General features: G+C 35.6%; 1 protein-coding gene across 1 annotated transcript in view; it reads left to right on the top strand.

Moving 5' to 3' along the window:
- The first annotated feature begins 1,361 nt into the window (after window positions 1–1,361).
- The window catches only part of Pard3b (par-3 family cell polarity regulator beta), an 864,914-nt gene continuing 844,912 nt past the window's right edge, over window positions 1,362–21,363 (top strand). The window contains exons 1-2 of the mRNA XM_013520665.1: window positions 1,362–1,430; window positions 1,946–2,047. Of these exons, the coding sequence (XP_013376119.1) occupies window positions 1,362–1,430; window positions 1,946–2,047 (171 nt within the window). The remainder of the gene's footprint in view (window positions 1,431–1,945; window positions 2,048–21,363) is intronic.

Below are 21,363 nucleotides of genomic sequence, written 5' to 3'. Positions count from 1 at the left end.
TTTAAAGGGGTAATTGTTTACCTCAGTTTTAGATGATAAAATCAGTTTTAACAAATAGCACAAGTGAAAATTGGACAATTTAATTGATGTGTGGTTTAAAGCACAAATATTTTAAAAACCTTTTTAGAATATGTTACTTTTTATAAACATGATTAAGATCAACAGATTTAGTCTACAGAGCTATAAATATCAAAAAGCAACTCAGTGAAAGTTTATAGAAATTAATTAAATTGTACTCCTTTATAAGCAGGCTGTTTTTATAAGGAAAACCAGAAAACATAATGCTCTAGCTTTTAGTCAGAAGTCCAGGGTAGATTTGAGAAATGTGTTGCTTATGGCATGATCATAGCAAAAACATTCAGTTCCCAAAGAATGCTGGGAAATCATGCAGTCCAGTGGCTATAATATAGTGTTTTGTGTACCCAAGTTTCCTCCCTGTTTAGAATCTCATCTGTTACACTTAGCTAGTTTTTTATAACACAACCTCCTTGATTGGGTGAAGATCTCAGTGGCAGAGCCTGTGATGGTTGTACCATGTTTGTCTTACCTAATGATACTTCACTGCTCACATCTTTGGGATTTCCATCTAGGCAGTGAAGTCAGGAATTTGAAGTTTCTTAGTAAATCATGAACGTTTCTACTTTTAGTCCTAGTATTAGAAACAAATCAAACAAAATTCTACATGGAATTACTCTTTCAATATGGATAGAGAACTTAATTTTGAAATGACCAAAGCCTAGCTAAGGAGCATTCCTTCAGATTTTTTAAGCCTATCACTTTATGAAGTTGGATTACTGGATGTCCTGGGACCACATTTCCATAGTCTTCCAAATAGATGGCTTAAAAGAATTGTTATTTAATAGTATGGCCTTGATAGGAGTCAGTTAAAGAGAAGGTTATATGACAGCCATCTCTTAGCTTTTGTAAAATTGCAATTGCATTATGTAGGTTGTTAGTTCTTACTTGTAATAAAGATTTTTGTGATAAAATCTTAGAGCTTTATCCTAGAAGTTTTCCATTTCTTTTTACATCTGGTATCTGTTCCTTTATTTGATGCTGATTTGTAGCTCAGTAGTTCCTTTGAGGGGTTTTCTGAGAATCACAAAACCAAATTGATTATAATTTGGTAAAATCCTTACTAATGTTTTTATTTATTATTTCATGTTCCTGTCCCATTTTCATATCTTTTCTTGAAAGAGGAAGTATGTAAATAAGGGAATAAGTTAGATCACTTCATTCCAAATTTGAATATAAGAATAAGCAATACTTAAGCAGTTTTCACATGGGAATCTCTTAAGTCATTATCCCAATTCAGAGAACTCACACTGTTCGACTCTAAACACAGCTGGCAAGTGGGTGCCATGCCTGAAGAAATGGAAACCAAGGCTGGAGCTCTGCTCTGTGTGTCATTGGACACCCAAAAGCTGGAGGTTTAGACTGACCATGAGGATTTAAAGCAGGGAAGGAGATGGAGTGATAATGTTCCACTGATATTTTCTGAAGTGATAGCTATTGCCGTCACAGATGTCTGCTTTGTAGGTTTTATTTTGCTTTTGGGTTTGCTTTTCCTGCAGCACTGGGGCCTCAGTTTGGGGCCTTTCTTCAGCATTGGGAAGTACCCTCAGGATCTTCTCTAGAATATTTTTGACATTACCACCATTGTAGGTTATACAGAAATTCCTTTTAAATAAATTCCTTTTAAATATGCTTTTAAAGTTGGTGAGTTGATTGATGTTTGCATTGCATTCTTCTGTGAACATTGATGACATATGGTTCACTGAATTAAAGAGGATAAAAATACTAAGTATCTCAAAGATGACTTTTTTGGTGCTTAAAAATTTATTATTACTATGAGAGCATATTTTAATGAATTGATTTTCCTTAATATTATAATATATTTTAAAGAAAAAAGATTGAGTCACAAAATGTATTTGTTCTCTCATAGGATCCTGGTTACTGGGTGAAAATTCATCACTTAGAGTACACAGATGGAGGAATCCTGGATCCAGATGATGTCTTGGCAGATGTTGTTGAAGACAAAGATAAGGTAGATGACTATAATGTTCTCTTGGTTTTGGAATCTTTAATGAACTCATGTTTTAATTATTATTAAAAGATACGATCTGTTCAAGTGTTAACTGGACAACCCATAAATCAAAGTTCTTCATCAGATGTGTGGAAAAACTTTGTCAGGGTTTGGGAACCTGTTGTGGTGGCCTAATAGCAGATACTTCACTCCCAAGAGTTCTTGATATATCTCAATAAATTAGTGTCAGCCGCTGAGGCAGCTGGATTTCTTCTTCATGCTGCTGGCTTTGGAAATTTATTTCTTGCCCTTGAGAAATGTTCCATTTAATATGTGAGATTTGAAAGTGTTTCACAGCACAGAATACAATTGTGATATGGCACAACAGTGAAAAGGTATGATGCTCATCACACTATGGTGGTGGTATGGCAAACAACTATTTTGAGTGATAGTCTTTTTGTTTTCCATTGCTTAAGTAAAAAGCACTAAGAGACACTAAAATGTTTAAACATGATCTGCACATACTTGGGATTAATCCAATTGCAAATGTATATATTGCAGTGCAATTTTTCTTCTGATACTAAACTGATAAAGGTATAAAAGTAAATTATTCATTTGCAGTATGGCAGATATTGCTGTAGAAGCACATTGTTTGAAATTAATTCTGGGCTAGACTCCTCTTATCAATGGTGGATGTGTCCTCCATATTGAACTGTTTCTAAAGTTTCTTTTGTACATTTTTTACAGATGTTTCTCTGTATTGTTTCCTGCAGCTCATGTTGGGTGCATGGGTATGTTTGCATAGTTAGGTGTTTCAAACTGGACAAGAACACAAATAAGTGGTTTATTGAACTCAGATAACATTTACATTTTTTTCTGTAAGATCTTTTCAAACTGTTTAAATTTACATGCTTCTCTGCAGAGATTCTATACATTTGCTTTTCCTATTTTCTTTTGGAACTCAAACTTCATTTGCTTTGCATGGTAATTAGCTATTTGATCAGAGATTTACCTTGCTAAATAGATTGCCAGCTCCTAGAGGACAAGTATTTGGAGATTTTTATTTGTGTGTGTATGTTCCTTATAGCGACAGTATCTGGTACAATATCTTATATATGCTGGATTCTTGGTAAACACTGAATTAATAAGTGAAAAAGAAAGCTTTACTCTCTACATGTGTCATGTACTTATATGATTTTGTTACATATTTTTTGTTTATTTAGTTGGTCTCATGGTAAAGAAGAATATTTGGTTCTCCCTTAGAACACGAAGGGAGGGATTTCACTTGTTTTTCTCTGATTTACTTTCTCCTATACCCCAAGACCCTTTTCTTGCTTTGAAATATTCTAGGTATTTGGGTTGTTTATTAATGAAGAAGATGGTTTCTGTCTCACATTTCATGATGTCAGTGTCTTAAAATGAAATGCTAAAAAGTGACAAGTTTAAGAAGTACCCCAGCCTTGTCCAAGAACTTATTATAGGAGGGTGATTCCATGAACAGTGCCCAGGGAAATAATTTGCCTAATATTAGCTTGTTACTCTGCAGCTTTCACTTTAACTGTCTGAGCAATACTCTTTTTAACTCTAACCATTTAATAGGCACAGAATCAGCTTTAGTATATCTGCTCTTTTTTAACAGGACTCTACCACTATTACTAAATATGATGACATGAGATAATCGGTTAAAATCCTAGAAGAGAATTCATGTGGTTTGGGTATAGATTTAACCATTCTGTTAATGCAGTTTAATGTTTCTCCATGAAGCCTAACTGATTTAGTTCTGCAGTTGATGAGAATTTACACTTTCAATGTTGCCAGTAAAACACTGCATTCCAATTTTTTCCCTTTTTAAGAAACAACAGTGAAAAAGAGAGCATTACTTATTTTTTCTGACATTCCCTCTCTGTAATCATAAAATTTCCTTATGGTCTATATGTCTAGTGTGGAAAAAAGGCTCTGCCAGACTTCATTTTATCTTACTTTTTCATTGGTTTGGATTAAGCAGTAATTATAAATGGTGCTCAAGACCCTTTGAGGCAGTATTCAGTGTAGAGAAAATGACAGTTTACCAATTTGCAAACTGGCTACCTAATATTCTTTTGCATTTAGAATATGGATAGAAAGCAAGCACAAAGAGGCCCATATAGAATTATTGTGCCAAATTCAGAACATTTCATTTCTTAGGTGTGTTAGTTACTTTTCTCTTGTTGCTGAGAAAAAATACCCAACACCCAAAGTTAAAGCGGGAAAGGTTTATTTAGATCACAGTTTGTAGACGTTTCATTCCATAATCAGTTGACTCCAAGGCAGGTTGGCATAGCAGAGGGGCAATCTTTCATGGCTACTCTAGTGGTAGAAGACAGCAAAGGCAATAAGAGCAAAAGGGAGGAGGAAGCTTCTTTTCAGTCCCTTATACTGTATGCAGGTTACCCACCCTAGGTTGAGTGTAACACTCACACTCCCAATCCTAGCATTAGACAATGAGCCAATAACAAACCCTAGATTCATCCACCTTCAAAATGTCTGCCCTCATGACTGCATGAGGCTTTCGCAGGGGCATCCAGAATCCAGACAGAAACCATAACATTAGGACAGACTCAGTACAGATACCAGTGGCATTAAGGAACTGTTGACAATGCTTAGTGCATAAATCCTTTGTTTTCAGAGGTTTTTTTTTTGTTTTTACCAAAATTTTATTTGTTTTATTTTTTTCCAATCATTGGTACATATTACATTTTCCAATTATTGGTACATACTACATATACATAACAACCACATTCATCATAGAGAATTTGCACCTGCACATGATATAACTTGTTTCTTTTTTTCCTCATTCCCCTTCCTTCCTTCAACCCCTCCACTCCTCCCCATTTACAAAAGCTTTGTTTCCATTTTTCTTTCATTTCTCTTTTTCATTATTTTTCTTTTCTTTCCTTTACCCCTCCCCCTTTCTTGTTCCTCTCCCCTTTTTAACATTTTATTCCTATTTTGCAATGCCTATCATACATTTTGGTCATTATTTACACTGTCAGTTTCTCACACAGAGAAACAATGCAGTATTTACACATGTATGTCTGATCTATTTCATATAAGAGTATAGTCTCAAGGTGCATCCATTTATCTAAAATGTCTCCTCTTCTTTAGAGCAGACTAGTACTCCATTGTATTTAAAAAAAACCAACACATCTTCTTTATCCATTCACTAGTTGATGGACATTTGGGCTGTTTTTAAAATTTGGCTGTGGTGTGATGATTTTAATTTTTTTTTGAAGGTACCACAAAGGGAAATAGCTGGGTCAGAGGTTTCATTTTTAACTTGCCTCCCTATTTACAGCCTTTTCCAGAGGAATCAATTTTTGTTTTTACCTTTTTATACTATTTCCATCCTGTAGCTTATCAAAAATTGAAATAGTTTGGGGATCTTACATCTTCTGATAACCAGTATCTTTATAAAATGTTGTACTAAAGCTTTGATTTTTTAGTTCGATAGTTATTGTCAAGATCCTTCAATTTAGTCTGATGATTAAAGTTCTTTGGTATAAATACCTATGATTGACAGTTTTACAGTAATGTCTCTTCTCTGGCTGCCAAAGGCAACAAACTTAATTCGCCCAGTAATGATGAAACATTTTACAGAGTGACCAGTAATGTCTTTTGTACTTACTATATTCTGTTTTATTTTAAACCAACCTGAAGGCAAGAGCCATTATTATCTCTGTTTTTAGTTCCTAGAATAGGCACAGAAACTGTAGGAAACTTAGTCAGGATCATGCAGGCCATGTAAGTAGCAGAACTAGAATCTGGGACCTAGAAGTTAAATTTCCATACTTTATGTTTTTCTATGATGTGCCAAGGGAGATAATTTGTCTAACACAACTCATTCCTCTGCAGCCTTCACTTTATCTGAGCAATGCTTTTGTATTTATGAATGTTCTTCAATCATAATTAAACATGAAATTTTGTTTTATGCAGCCACTACTATTGCTAAGAAAGCATAGACAGGGCCGGGGATATTATTCAGTGGCACAAGTGCCTGCCTGGCAAGTTCAAAGAAAGAAAGAAAGAAAGAAAAAGAAAGAAAGTAGTGGACTCAACTACGGGGCATAACAAAATTAATTAAAAGCTAGTATGTCATATATATTTAATTCATTTTAATTTGCTGCCTAGAGCTTGCATCTAATGTTTTATAAAGTCCTGTTAGTTTTACCAGTTTTCTCTGATTTTTTAAAGTTCTAAAGATAGTAAAAAAAGCTAATAAAAACAATACAGAATTTCAAAACAAGATGATAGGAAATTAACAATGGTTATCATATTGCATATTGTTATCTTCAAAGTGGTTGCTTAGATTACCAGATATAGGCGTGCAAGATTGGTCAAACAGTATAAACACTAACTGTTCCTTTCAATGAATTAATAGAAATTATTAGTACAATTATCTTAGCTATCTTGTATACCTGTTTGTTCTTGCCTCCCTTTATTCAGGACCCAGATTACTGAATTCAAAAGTAGCTTAACTCCACTTGAAGGTATGGAATGGTGATGCATGCCTGTAATCTTAGCACTCAGGAGGCTGAAGCAGGAGGATCACTGCTAGTTCAAAGCCATTGTGGGCTACATAGTGAGACCCTTTGTCAAAAACAAAAGAAAACAAAATCAAAAACAAACACTAATTCTACTTGGATTTTGTAGACTGTATTTGGAGTTTAACATATGCATTTTCAAGAAAGATAAATTGTGTATTCCAACAACTACTTTTTAAATGGATTTAGCATGTGCACAAATTATAAACTGTGCTGTCTTCAGTAGGCAAAATAATATCCCCTCGCCCCAGTATGATATGAGAGATACCATATGAGGATTACTCATCCAGTTTTGAAGATGGAGGGAGGTGCTGCAATCAAAAAATGAAGGTGGCCTTGCAAAGCTGTGAAAGGCAAGGGAATGGCTTCTCCCCACTAGCTTCTGGGAAGGACCTGCACTGTAGCCCAGAAGAGCCATTTCACACTTCTTCCGGAGTTGTAATAGCCACTAGCTTCACAGAAAGTTGTTCTAGCACCATTAGTATACTAGTACACTGCCTCTTATTCTATTTTAGACTTTTAAAGTGATGTTGGTCTTTTCAAATTCCATGCCGTCTGGGCTTAGAAACTCTCTGGGACAAGAGAAATTGTTTGTACTATACATCAGTTGGTTTTTTTATCTCTTCCTTTCAAGGTCCATCATAATTCATATTTACTGCCACTTAATTGCTGAACATCTCAGTAGTTATGTTCTTGTGTTGTTTGGTGTTTAAATGATTTCAAAGCCACAGGTAAACACATGGATAATACTCACTTACTAGTTTTTCATTGCAGTGTATAAAGTTCCTAAGAAGTCTGAAGATTTAAGCTTAGTAAGACACTGCAAAGCTTATTGTTCACTCACTGGTATTTTTAAGACTGAATGTGAGAACTTCTGAGTAATTATATGCCATCTTAATTGTCATTATTGCTTTTTTTTTTTGCTTGGTTGAAGAAAAGAACTATAATTCTCAAATACTGCACTATACAAAACACAAATTGAGTTACTGCCAGGATTTTATTAAATACACACAAATAAAAGTATATTACGTGAAGATGTATTTTTGGATAAACCTTGCCTATCATAGGGGCTCAATCTGGAGAAATGCCAGAGGTTCTTATGCACTCTGATGGGTAAGCTGACTCCTGAATCACATGTGAGATCTGGTATTTAAAGATAACAATCTAAATATGTTATGATTTTGGTTCTACTTATCTCCTTTTAGTTATCTGTCCTTAGGCAAGTTTCTTCATGTATATTAGCAGTTTAATTTGTAAAATGGGTATAATGTTAGTTCCTATAGAGTTAATATAGAAAACATATAGGTAAACTATATAAAGAGTTTTAAGTATAGTATTATATGTAATAAATGTTAGCTGCTATCTTAATAATATTAATGTAGTGCTATTGTAGTTTTTACTATTGTGTTTTGACTTAAGCATTAATTTGTGTGTATGTTTGTGTGTGTGTCACTAGGGCTAGAACTCAGGGCATTTTCACTGAGATGTATCTTCAAGCTCTGTTTTAAATTTTAAATTTTGGGGCAGCATTTTGCTAAATTGCTAAGTTGCCCAGGCTGGGGTTGAACTTTGATCTTCTTGCCAAAATAGTTTTATAAGAAGGTACTTGATTAGTATGACAGAACATTTGTTTAATGTATTATTATTTGAGAATTGAAAATGCCAGTATGACTAGACTTAAAATGAGAATCCTTTTATCAGAATATATTATTTGGTAATATAAGTAGATGCCAGGGCTCTAATACTGTGTGAAAACAGCCTGGTTTGCACAGTGAATTAGCTAGTGATGTAGACCAGCCTTCATCCTGAAGCTCGAGTTGCTTTCGCCCTCTAGTGGACTCCACAGTTACCTAGAAACCAACTTGTAAGAGATGATATGATGAAGCATTTGATTGTATTTGAAAATAATTTTTACTATATATTTAATGTAATTCACAGATCAGACCTGGATAGTATACTCAAAATTTATATATATTTACTTATACCATGTGTGTTTTCTAAAAAAGTTAAAAGGAATTCTTTTCATTCATAAAACATTTTTTAAAAAGACTTTTTTTCCATCTTCTGTTCACAGGTTAAAAGGTTAAGGGCTAGTTATGATCAAGTGTGTAAATTTTCCCATGTATATTTGCAGAATTTATTTTTAAATTTTTTTATCTTAAAGGTGGTTTTATTTAGTTTAACAATTTATATGAAACATCTTTATTACTGCCAAGTGAATGTGAAACCTATAGCAATGGTTCTTTTAAAAATATCATTATTTTATAAACAAATTGAGCAGTAAAAAAGGTATAATAAAGGTTGTAAAAGTCATCTGCCAACACTTTCATAAACAGCTTTCTGCATCTCTCTGTTTTTCTGTATAGACATACAGAGATATGTATACTTTTCTGTATAATGAACTCAGTGACACAGAATGAGAATATAAAATACTGCCTTTTTGTGGCTGGTTTCTTTGATCAGTCATAATTTTTTTAGGGTTTACTTGTGCTGTAGCATGTGTCACAATTTTACTCTGTTTTAGAAATGCCCATATCAATTTGTCCCTAGCAATTTTATTCATTTATGTGTTGATGGACCTTGAATTATTTCCACTTTTGATGTGTATTCTGTTTTGCTGGGCAAAGAGGATGCTAAATTAAACTACTTGAAGAGAAAGTACTGAATTAATTACTTATTACTCAGTTCTCATTTTTCAGTAAGACTTCTATTTCAATGTAAAGCAACCATTTGAAACCCATTTTTTAAATAAATAAGAGTATTTTTTTCTTTTAAAAGTTTTGCTTTGATTTGTGTCTGTTGATACTAGGAGAGCGCATAAAGTTTAGACGGTGTTTTATAAATAAATGCAGATGCTCACTGTTAATTCCTGTCATTTTGTTCTGAAACCTTGTATCATTTTTATTGTTTTTGCTTTGTTTTGTTTTTGTCTATGTTGTTGGTATTTTGCTGCTGTTCTTTTTTATTATTCTCTTTAAAAAAAAAAGAATGAAAAGCAAAGAAATTGTATCTCAAACTTTTCTAATTACTGTCTGCCACAGAATTGTGAAATTATAGAATCATAGAAAGAGCCTTAAAGTATCATTTAGCTCAGCCACTTTCCCTTCAAAAAGAGGAAATATTTGGACCAGGAAGAGTTTGTAGGGTTCCTTGTCTGTTGCTGGTTTCTTCTCTGAGTCCATTTTTGCCTTTTCTTTCCTGGATCCTAACATCTCATGCAGATCAAAACTACTATTTCAAGTTGGCTTTCTCCCTTGGACTTCCTGTTTTCTATTCCTTCATTCAAGCATTTTTTCCTTGTCTTTCAGACTTAAATTAGGAGTTAACCATTTTTAAAAATTTTTTGTTCAATAAGGCTAGTTCCTTCTTTCCTTTTTACTGTCTCATGTGTCTGCCTTTCCCTGCAATTCTATCACTACCATATTTAAATGTAATGGATTACTGGAATTGATACAGATTTGGTCATTTGCGTTTATTTTACTTCTTACCCCTCAGTTGTCCTATGCCATGAGTGTTAATACAATGGCTAACAGTCTGGTTCAGTATAGGCAAAGTCATTTTAGTGTTTGAATCTGTTACCTGTGTAGCTTTGACAAATTTTTTCCTCACTGGCAAGTGGAGCTAAAATATAGTAGCAGTTGTACAAGTTAATAGATATGAAAATGTTCAGGAGAGTTTCTGATCTGTGGTAAGTCATCAACAACTGTCAGATGCTGTTAGAACAAACTATCATTTTATAATGGAGATTGCATTTACATTTTTCTAAAAGTATTACCTATATTATTCCTTCTAGTATACAATTGGTCCTCTCTATCCATGGGTTCAGTATCTGTGGATTCAATCAAATTCCATCAAAAATATTGAGAAACAAATTTCAAAAAGTCCTACAAGGCAAGACTTGAGTTTTCCAGGTACCAAGCACTGACCTGAATTCACACAAATGGAGTGATAATGGAGGCAGCCTCTGCTCAAGTGACTGGGAATTTAGTCTCTCCCTAGCACTCAGGTACTGTGTCTCACTCAGGTACTGAGTCTCACTCAGTCTCACTCAGGTACTGTGTGGCCTATAGTGGTTGTGTTTATACTGAAAATGTGTAGAGTTCCCAAGTCTTCATTCCTTAGATAGTGTAATACAACAGCTATTTACAAGATACTTGCATTACACTAGATATTAAGTAATGATATAAAGTGTACAGATATGCATAGGTTGTATATAAATTCTTTTATATAAGGGATTTGAACATCCACAGATTTTGGTATCTAAAGGGGATTTTTGGAGCAGTCCTTTGGAAATATCAAGGGACTGCTGTACTTAATGAAGTCTAACATTATAGCCCACACATTATGTTCAGAGATCTTAGAGGCCCTCAAACATCTCAGTCTTCTTAAACCACAACAATAGTGAAACTACCTCACTGGTTATTTTCTTTGAGACCATGTACTTTTTTTTTTTTTTTTTTTTTTTTGCTACCAGAGATTTTTTTCTTAAACTTTCACTTGTGTGTATTCTCTGCCTATCTAGGAATCAGTGTGTGTTATATCATAGAATTGTAGCTCCTTGAAAGATTCTTTCTTTTGTTTACTGGTATATTTCTGGTACCTGTAGCAGTTTCAGATTATTGTAGGAGGAATGAATGAATGTGTGTTTTCAGACCTTAAGACATTCCACCTCTTTGAACTCCCTCTTTTCCACTGGCAAAATGAGAGAGATAAAATGATATCTTTTTCACAGTGTCCTTGGGAAGATTGAGAAGCTGCATCTGAAAATACAATGGAAATAGTAAAACACTGTATATGTGAAGAATGTGTTTATTGCCGCTGTTCAGTTCTCACTGATTTTTAAAGAGCCTGGTAAAAATTGTATTTTTTTTCTAGTCAATGTATGTGGATCATCTTAACCCTTAGTGAATTCTCTGTGCTCTGTAATTTTATAGATATGCTTAAATGATTGCTCTCTTTTTTACTATTGGTTCTTAACATTTTACACTTAACATCTTGAATTTTTTCTCCCAAAGAATTTTATTATGGCTTGGCTTGTTAAATATTACTTTTTATTTTCCCAAATTTCTTGTATCCTCATTTAGGGAAAGGGTAGTCTTTTAAAGGTTTTGTTTGTACCTAGAATTCATATTGGTAACTTGGAGTTTAATAAACACTTTGATTATAGTCATTGATAAGGTTGGAATCAGAGTTGAAGATTTTTAATTTCCCACGTTTTTTCTTCTGCTGAACTATGTTATCACCTAAATATTTCATTAGGGGGCAGTTTGTGGGCATGTCTCAACCCCAGAGGAGCACTTTGAGATCAATACCTTTGTGGCCTGACCATGGCAAAGACAAATGATGTTGGAAGACAGCAACTTAAACCGAAGTAATCCTGATGATGGCTGTGTCAGATACATGCTCCCTGGTGCCTTCTGCAATTTAGTTGTTTGACAGCTACAGTGTGCAAGAGAATGTGTGTACTGGTGTGAACAAGAGACAGAGGGAGGCTCTACAAAGATGTGTATGTGGGGCATGCACACTTATTCTGAGTGTACTTGTGTATATTGGTGATAGTTTCATCAGCAGTCGGAAGGAAATTACCAAGTTTAGTATGTCATTAATTTAGCTAAGCATCATGGTACACTAAAAGAGTAAATAATAAGAAAATGTTTCCTATATACATAATATTTAAGTTTGGAGGAGAAAAATAAAATTTGAGAGTATAGTAGTGGTTTTGCTTAAAGCTGAAAACATAATTCAAAAAAGAATCAATGAACATTTTCACCTGTATAGCATGCTTTTAGGCATAAGTTGTTTTACTGGACATTATTTTACAAATTTTTCTCTCACATTACTTCCTTTTGAAGTTTTTCGTATAGGTATATTTATGCTCAAAAGTGCGGGTCAATTATTCTTTTTAAATGCATCTGTCTTAAGTATTGTGTAATTTATAAATTACAGCCTCATTGTGGTGTGTGGAATTTCACCACATGGAAAACTGCTTGATTGCTAATACATCCTCTTTTAAAAATATAAATACCAATGAGTGCTAATTGATCATCCCATCACCAATACTAGCTATGTATTGATTTGATTAGGTGGCATCCCACTAATATCTAGCTGAAATCTGCTTCACCAAAGCAGGATTGTACAGTGTTACCTCATAGAGCAGAGTTTTGGTGGTTTGAAGCCAGGTTTTTTTTATTATTCTGGCATCTCCCAACTTTAGTTTTCCCTGTTATAAAATCAGCTATTCTTGTGGCTGGGGATTTAGCTCAGCAGCACAATGCCTGCCTGGCAAATGCAAGGTCATGAGTTCAATTCCCAGTACTGGAAAAAAAAACAAAAACAAACAAACAAAAAAAAATCAGCTATCCTTTCCCCATCTGCTGGGTGACGAGCAAGATCAAATGAAATGATGTGATGGCACTTGGAACTAAGAAGTATAAAGCAAATGTCTTAGTCACTTTCCTTGTCCTTGGGACAAAATACCCAACACCTGCAAGTTAAAAAAGGGGAGGTTTACTTTTGGCTCACATTTTAGAATGTTCAGTACTTGCATGGTTGGTTGGCTTCAGGCAGAAGAAGTATGGTGGAAGGGTCTTGGTGGAAGAAATCTGCTCACCTCATGGGAGACAGGAAGCAGGGAGAGGGAGGAAGGAAGAGGGAGAAGGAAGCCAAGGAAGGGAGAGGGAGGGAGTGGACAGGAGAGGAAAGGAGGAGAGAGAAAGGGAGAGAGAAGAGCATGTAGAGCCAAGAAGGGAGATTCATACACCATTCCAAGTTACAGCTACAGTGATCTGCCTTTTCCTCCCAGTATCACATTTAACTGCAAACTCATGAGTAGATTAATCCATCAGTGAAAATAGTGTCCCCATGAGCTAATTGCTACCCAAAACCCCACCTCAGCAAACCAGTCAAAAAGATTTCTGCTGGTTTGGAAGGAAGGTGGCTGCTTGTGTTAAAAGGACACTCTCTTCTTCCTGAAGTTCAGTGAGCTGTTGAAGAAAGAGCATTAGAAGAGACAGATTAGTGAATAGAAGAGAATTGAATGTACCTTTGGTATTGAATGAGAGTGAGAAGAAATGATGACAGAGCTTTCACTTACAGACAAGCAAGAAAGGTATAAACACAATACTAGGACTGTTGCCCAGAGCCCTCTAAGATTATTCTGGATCTTATTCATAAAACTTCATGCACACTTGCATGTCTTTGTGTGTTGTGTGTTCTATATACTTGTTAAGGATTAGCAGGTTTCCTGAAGTGGTAAGGGATGCGTCTTTGATCAGGTGTGGAGAATAGAGGAGTATGTCTCTGTCTTTGGAAAGTATCTCAGGAAATAACATGAGTGGGCTTGTTGGCCCATGCCTGTAATCTCATCACTTGGGAAGCTGATGCAGGAGGGTCCCTGTGAGTTTGAAGCCAGCCTGGACTATATAGTGAGTTCAGGACCAGCCTGAATTACGTAATGAGACCCTGACTCAAAAAACAGGAAGAAAACAATAAGGTGAGAAATTATGAAGAGAAGCAGCTAAATACTTGAGATCCTGTGATGTAAGGACAGGGGCAAAAAACAGACCAATTATAAGGGTAGCACTCAGTATGGACAAATGATTACAGAATCTTAAGTAAACAATTAGTTCTTGACAGTTTCAAAAAGAAACATGAGCTATTCAACAATTTTATGGAAAACACTGTGTACCAGACTCTTCAGTGTTTCACTATTCTGGTTCTTCTATTTCTCAGAGCTCAAACTCACTTTATATAAATTAGCTGCACTGTGAATCAAAGAAACATTGTGGGCTGCCCTTGGAATTAAACAGGTGTCTATAACAGTTCTATCAGGTATGTGTTCCAAATTCTATATAAATGTCTTATATTTATGGATGCATTTTTAATAAATAACTATCCAGTTTCTTTAAGAATGGGCTTTTTAATTGTAGCTTTGTAAATCCTGCAAGTGTATAAGTGTCTGTTCCAAAAGAACACACTCCTCTCCTATCATAGTGAATATAGAAATTTTGCTTATAGAATTATGACAGAATTACTGAACTTAATATTCAATGTTTTAACTTTTTAAGTCTCTTTTTAGCTTTTTTTCTTTTGATGTTATGGACAGTTTTGAAAGATCAAGTGACATTTTCTTAGCAATAAAGAAGAAAGCCTCCTTGTGCAGACTTTAATCAGAAAAGTAAACTAGCACAGAAGCATGTCTAGGTACAATCTCTTTGTTAATCTCAACCCAAAATATGTTACAATTGAAACACACATATTTATACAATACTTAAATGTAAACAAACAGGAAAAATTACAAAATAGTATGATTCAATATGATTCAAATAGTCTGACAATATGAAATATACACAAAGTTGGAAACTCACAATTCCTAATTAATAACAGAGTTAGAACTTGATTTTCTCATCTGATACCTTACTTAGACTACTCCATACCAGCTCAAAAATAAGCTACTATGCAGCGTAATGAAATGTTCTAAATAGCCCACTTTTTAAGTGAAAAATTTAAAATAAGCTCTTAATTGGCTTAAGGTGAATCCTTGTAATATTGTTGAGACTGAAAAAATCTGGGGATGCACTTGAGAAGAGAGGGTTCAGAGGGAACAATGTAATTGTCCTCAAATATTTGGATGATAAAAGAAGGGATAAGTTCATTCAGGACTGCTTCAAGAAGTTGGGCCAGTGAAGTTCCAAGGGAGTGCCACTCAGCTCAGTGTAATGACTTGCTCCTCAGTGAAGCCAGAGGTGCAGTGAGAATTGAGCAGACATTTGGCAGGATTCCTCTTTTAGGTTCACAGTTAGATTGGAGAACTCTGCAGGCCAACCATTAGCTCAGGAGGCATGGCTTTTAACAGAGAAGCGTGAGGTGGGCCTCTACAGCCAATGTAGTACAGTCTTGTTTGCTTGTTCACTCCATTTTCTTCCTTCTCCTTCCTAGAAGTTCCTTAGTCATCTCTCCCTTCGACATGCATCCTCTGTGTTTGTCCAGATGACTCCCCAGCTCCCCAGGCAGTCCTGGTCCTTTCTGTGGGATCCAGTTCCTGAACTGTGGTTACTGCGAGAAAGATGCTGTGCTTTAGCTTCTTTGAAGAAGCTAGAGGACAGGTTTGCCAAGGTGCTCTGGGAAAGTGCCTTTCTTGGTCTTGTGGGAGAGGTTTCCTCTGAATATTTTATTTCATTATTTTTAAGCTTAGAACCACTGCTTCCATCTTCCATTGTGAGCCAGAAGCCATGATGGGAGCAGCAAGATCGACGGAATCTCAGGGACCTGGTGGAGTGGATCTGGTCAGCTCTTAAATCCATTGTGACTTGGAACCTCTAGTTACCCGAGTTCTGTGTTTGCTTATTTTTAAACCTACTTCAATTGCATTTTTCTGTGACTCACAAATTAAAGTTTCACCATCATTACCCACTGTGTTAGGAATTAGACTCCATTTCTTTGGGCTTATTTATACTTGATTAAGATATATGTGTCCTTTACCTCTTTCAGTGTTATGAGCCATTAATTTGAAAAGTTTTCAGAGTTTTTGTTTAGTTCTTGAATTGTCAGTGAAAGAATTAAGCCCCTTACAATATATTGCCAATATATTTAGTTTGTATGATTTAGATTTAGTGGCAAGATTAATTTGGGATTTTTCCATTTGATGAGAATTGTTATTTTAAGTTAATATATTCATGATTGTTGATTAAGTTTTTCCTAGAAGAAATAATTAGTGCTACTTAACTCATAGATTTATTTTTGTATTTTAAGTTGTTTGCAGTTTACTCTTTCATTCTTTCTAAAATTATATGTTGACAGCCAATATTCTAGGGACTGGAGGATAAGAAAGAATTCTGTTTATAGTTTTTTGATAAATCTAAAGCAAAAGTAATTAAGTCAATATGTGGTCTTACAGAGGAACACAGGTTATTTCCATGGATTTTTTTTTAGTCTAATCTTTCTAATTTTTATTTTAACAACACAGAAAATACTTTGGGGTATATTTCTCTTCAACTAGATATAATCTTATTTATATTGGAAACTAAAACTCTACTTAAAGCAAACCAATTAAACAACAACAACCCCCCCCCCAAATCCTTAGGCAGTGTAAGAGCTTTGCCAGAACTCAGAATGAAGTATAATAATTTTTAAATCATTCTTTAATAGCATCAGATAGTAACATGATTCATACTCTAGCTTCATAGCAGTGGAGAAGTTTCCTACTTATGAATTTTCTGAAGTCATCTTAAAAAGGATGACATTCTTAATTGCCTTTTACTGAGGTTATAAAGAGGTGTCTCAGTGTTACTGAAGTAGCAAGGACACCCAGAAACTCCAGGGAGCACTGTATCCCTAGATGCAGCAGACTGGAGAATTTTCTTCTCCATAGAGGAGGTAGGAGAGCTCACAGTTTGGATGTGGGGAACTTTTTCAGTGATGTGGTCAACGCATTTCATACACAAGTGACTAAGGACAGTGTCTTTTATACTGTGACATCTTACTTATGAGCAGTTTTTTTCTAAAGTGAGAAGCCTTTGAACTGATTGCAAAATTACCCTTCCCCTCGAACACGAGAATAGGTGTTCAGGAAGATTGGTGATGGAGCACATAGGACTCTGGAGAGGTCTGTGAAAACACTGTGGAAGTGCTGGGTAGAGTGTGAGGTGGGGTGGATGTGACCAGTTAGAAAAATAAGTAGTTTGCAGATGCAGTGTGCTGAAGACCTAAAAGAAAGTGCTATGATGAATGTCAAAATACAAAAAGCAGTAGAGAATAATATACACAAGAAAGTGAGAAAAATGATAAGATAGTATTGAAATTTCCTTAGGGAGACCTCATGTCAAAGTGATAAGCACTGAAAGTATTTGGATGTCTCTTTCCCAAATAGAGACTTCTATTTAAAGAAGCTAAGTGTTTGACTGCAATGATGGAACATAATGGATTGAATATTTTGCACTTAGCAGAGACTTCAATCTGGGGAAAGTTTATACTGATATATAATGCATCAACATATGGGATGCCACTTCTGGTTGGCCAAGTTAATTTTAAACTTTACTATCTGTTGTGTATGTATACAGAAACATAATATAATTTAAGGTGGTCTTCTCAAAGAAACCTAGGTTGAAAATAGCACTAATTATTTCTTGTTACCTTAAACTTTGAATTGAATAATAAAAGAGTAACCCTAAAGTACTGTTCTTTAAATCTTTATTGCTTATTGGAAGTCAGAAGCTGAAAATGAATATTAGATTTATTGAACTGAATACTTAGAGAAATGTATTTCTTAATAACTTAATTCAACATATTGCTTTGATTTTCCCAAAACTAAATGTTTTCCTTTTCAATGGAAAAAATGTTTCTTGTATTCAACTATAGTATCTGATGGCCTAAGTCACCAAAAAAACACAGTAACTTGGGATTTAGAAGTTTCTCTTTTTTAGTTATAACCTTACTGGAAATGTAATTTTTTAACAGTGAATATAATTATGATAAAATACTCTGGAACCTATTTTGACAGTAGAATGCTTTATATGAAATAAATACCAAGATAGATTTTCAAAAATTTGTTAGTGTCTCCATATAAAGAGAAGAATACAGCTCTTGAATTTTTGACATGCAGTCTTTTATTATGGCATCTAGTGGACTAATATTTCAGCCTAATCATTGTTTTAAAATATGTCCTCTCACCACCAGTTTGATCTGGAATTGCAAGCAGGCTGAAACTGTGGCATCTGGTTTGTACTGCTCATCAGTTGCTTTGGGTCAGTGCCAGTGTCTTGATTATAGTGGTAATAGTCAAAAATTCTTTAAGATTCATCTAAGGCAATATAGGTTCTATATTTGACTTTATTGTTGTATTTGGATTACAGTATTAAAACAGTATTACAGTATTAAAACAAAAACTTTATTATGAATAAAAGGTGATTGTGCAAGATTTTTGGATAAGAGATACCTTTGTAGGACTTAATGTTAAAAATATGTAAAATCATTGCATTACCAAAAAAAAAAAATTGTTAAATGTTAGAATCCCAAAATATAATAAAATATAAACAGAAAAACAAAAATCATCTGTAATTATATCAAGCAGAAGTAATCATTAAAATTTGGGCATATAAAATATCTATGTTCATATTAAAAAATTTACATATATACTTTTACATTGGCATTATTTGAATTAAGATTAATTCCTCTTGATACCTGTTTAGTGTTTGCTTTTTAAATTTTTTTTATTTTAAAGAGTAAAAGAAGGATAACATAGTAATAGGGGGATTTACTGAATTACAGACAAAGTGGTAGGACGTTATTAATGGTTGTTATTTTACCTATTGGTATCTTCAAGATAGTTTTTCAGGAAAACACATAGACAAGTAATAGTGAGTTACAGACAAAAATGGTAGGAAATTATCAGTGGTTGTCGTACTATACTTTGGTAAATGGTTTCTAGAGGAAAAAAAATAGAGCTATACATGAGTGATCCATTAAATAATCATTGACTATTCTCAATGGTTGTTGTTGGAAACACATAGTAATAAACATATATCCATTGTGATGTAGCATAGGAACAATACAAACATTACAGAGTTATGGACAGATTGGTAGGAAATGATCAATGGCTGCTATAATACATGTTGGTATCTTCAGAGTGGTTTCTCGGAAAACAAAGATATGCAAGAATGATCTAACAAGTAGTTATAGCCCAAGGGTTGTGAAAAATAGCGGTTTACCTCCTCAGCAGTGACTCCCTTCACTGAGGTGTGACGGCTGGAAGGAAGGCCAGGATTGAAAAGGAGGACCGAGAGACTAGCACCAGTCCAGCAACAGGCTGTTTACTTTTTCCTCTATAGTCATGAGTTATGTGGGGCTCCTCCTTGAAGATCACAGTCTGGCCAGAGGGAGAAGGCAGAGTATGCCCTGGGCCCCTTCATTCCTGTTGGACCAGCTGGTAGGAGGAATCTGAGCTCTGGGGCCTTCACTTCAGAGGGCAGTCTGACTTCTAGTGGTCACCTTTATAGTCAGGGCATGACCCAGGGGGCTTCTTAGGGCAGTCCTCCTTGAGATGGCCTGGCTTTTGACAGCAGTAGCAGATGAATGTAGTTGATGCGTTCTTCTTGGGGCCCCGAGAATCAGACTCAGAGTCTGTTTCTCTTAGTGCTGCAACAAAGGCAGCTGTTTTTTCTTGGTCCTTTGTTTTCTCTCCTTGACCTCTTCCTTGTAACAGCTATAAAATACTGAGGAGGCAATTCTTACTAACATCTCAAGTGAGCTATCTGGGGCAAAAGCCATTTTTTTGTAGCTTGTTTCTACTATCTGGGGCTCACTGAGTAATAAACTTATCTTTAAGAATGTTTGTTCCTCTACTGACCTGGGATCCAGGGAAGTATGCTTTATCAATACCTCTTGTCTAAGAAAGCAGAAGGGTGTTCTCTCCAGCCTCCCAGAACATTGGGATCCTGCAACCAGTTAGTGTCCTCTCCCCAACCCTTAACACAGGCAGCAGAGACATGTGGATGAAGTCCTCGACCTGCTAGTCAGTCTCAGCACTATCATGTGCTAAGTGTCCCAGGCAGGTAACCTAGACACGTACCTTCTCCATGAAGGAGGTTCTTCAAAATTTGAATATTGGGCACCCATGTATTCCATGAAGTCTCGGTGCAGACCTCTCCAGAGCTCCACTCACTCCTCGGCCGCAGCCTGTACAGTTAGGGGAAGAATGGCCTCCAGGGGGTCTCCCCAGGTATTGTGCAAGGTCCTTCTTTCCAGCTCCCGAATGGCTCTCATGGCCCCAGTCAGTTCAACCTCTGAGTCGTCAGGCGTCGGTGCTCCCCTGTTCTCCTAGTCCTTGTTCATCAGCTGCTCCTCCACTGAGTCTGGACCTTTCTGGCTCTTAAGGGCAAGGCCAAGAGCGACTTGCTGTGTGGCATGTTTTCACAGAGGTTTCTCCATGTCAGGATGGTTCACATGCATGTCACCAGGTGGGCCTATTGTGTTGGTGCTTCTCTGTGGCATCGCAGTTCTCGCATCTCCGTGCCGCTTCCCAGGAGCCTGTGGCCTGCCGCCTCCTGGGCACCTGCGTGGCTGGGGGCCCTGTTTAGTGTTTGTGATTTTCAATATCTGCGTTATGTTTTTTAAGGATCCTATTTTTGCTTTGTGGTAAAAAAATGTTGCTGTAATTCTGATCAATAATTACTCTAGTTATTGTCATTAAAATTTAAAAGCAAGAAATATTTTCAGAGGAAAAGTCTTAGGGTATTTTAAGAAAAAGATGTTTAACACGGTAAGTAGAATTCTTGTCTAGGAAACTAAGTATTGAGAAGTCTGCTGTGATTCTGATGGGCTTTCCTTTTCTGGGCATTTTCCCAGAAGACCTGAAAACATATCACAGTGATGTATGTGCACCCATGTTTATAGCAGCACAATTTGTAATTGATAAATTGTGGAAGCAACCCAAATGTCCATACACTGAGGAATGGGTAAAAAAATTGTGGTACTTTTATATAATGGAATATTACTCAGCTATAAAGAAAGATAAACTCAAGGCCTTTACAGGTAAATGGTCACAACTAAAGACCATACTCATAAGTGAAATAAACCAGACCTCCATGTGTAAGCAATGTATTGTCTCACTAGTGTAAGAACCTGAAAGAGTGAATAAAAATTAGGAGGTATGATAGACATTGTGAAATGAAAGGAAAATGCTCAAAAGTAAAGAGCAACTGGGGGCTGGGGATTTAGCTCAGCGGCAAAGCGCCTGCCTGGCAAGCGCAAGGTCGTGAGTTC

The sequence above is a fragment of the Chinchilla lanigera genome, unplaced genomic scaffold (genome assembly GCF_000276665.1).
Source record: "Chinchilla lanigera isolate Chin_1 unplaced genomic scaffold, ChiLan1.0 scaffold00056, whole genome shotgun sequence".
NCBI classification, from domain to species: Eukaryota; Metazoa; Chordata; class Mammalia; order Rodentia; family Chinchillidae; genus Chinchilla; species Chinchilla lanigera.
This window is presented reverse-complemented; position numbering and strand designations above follow the sequence as displayed.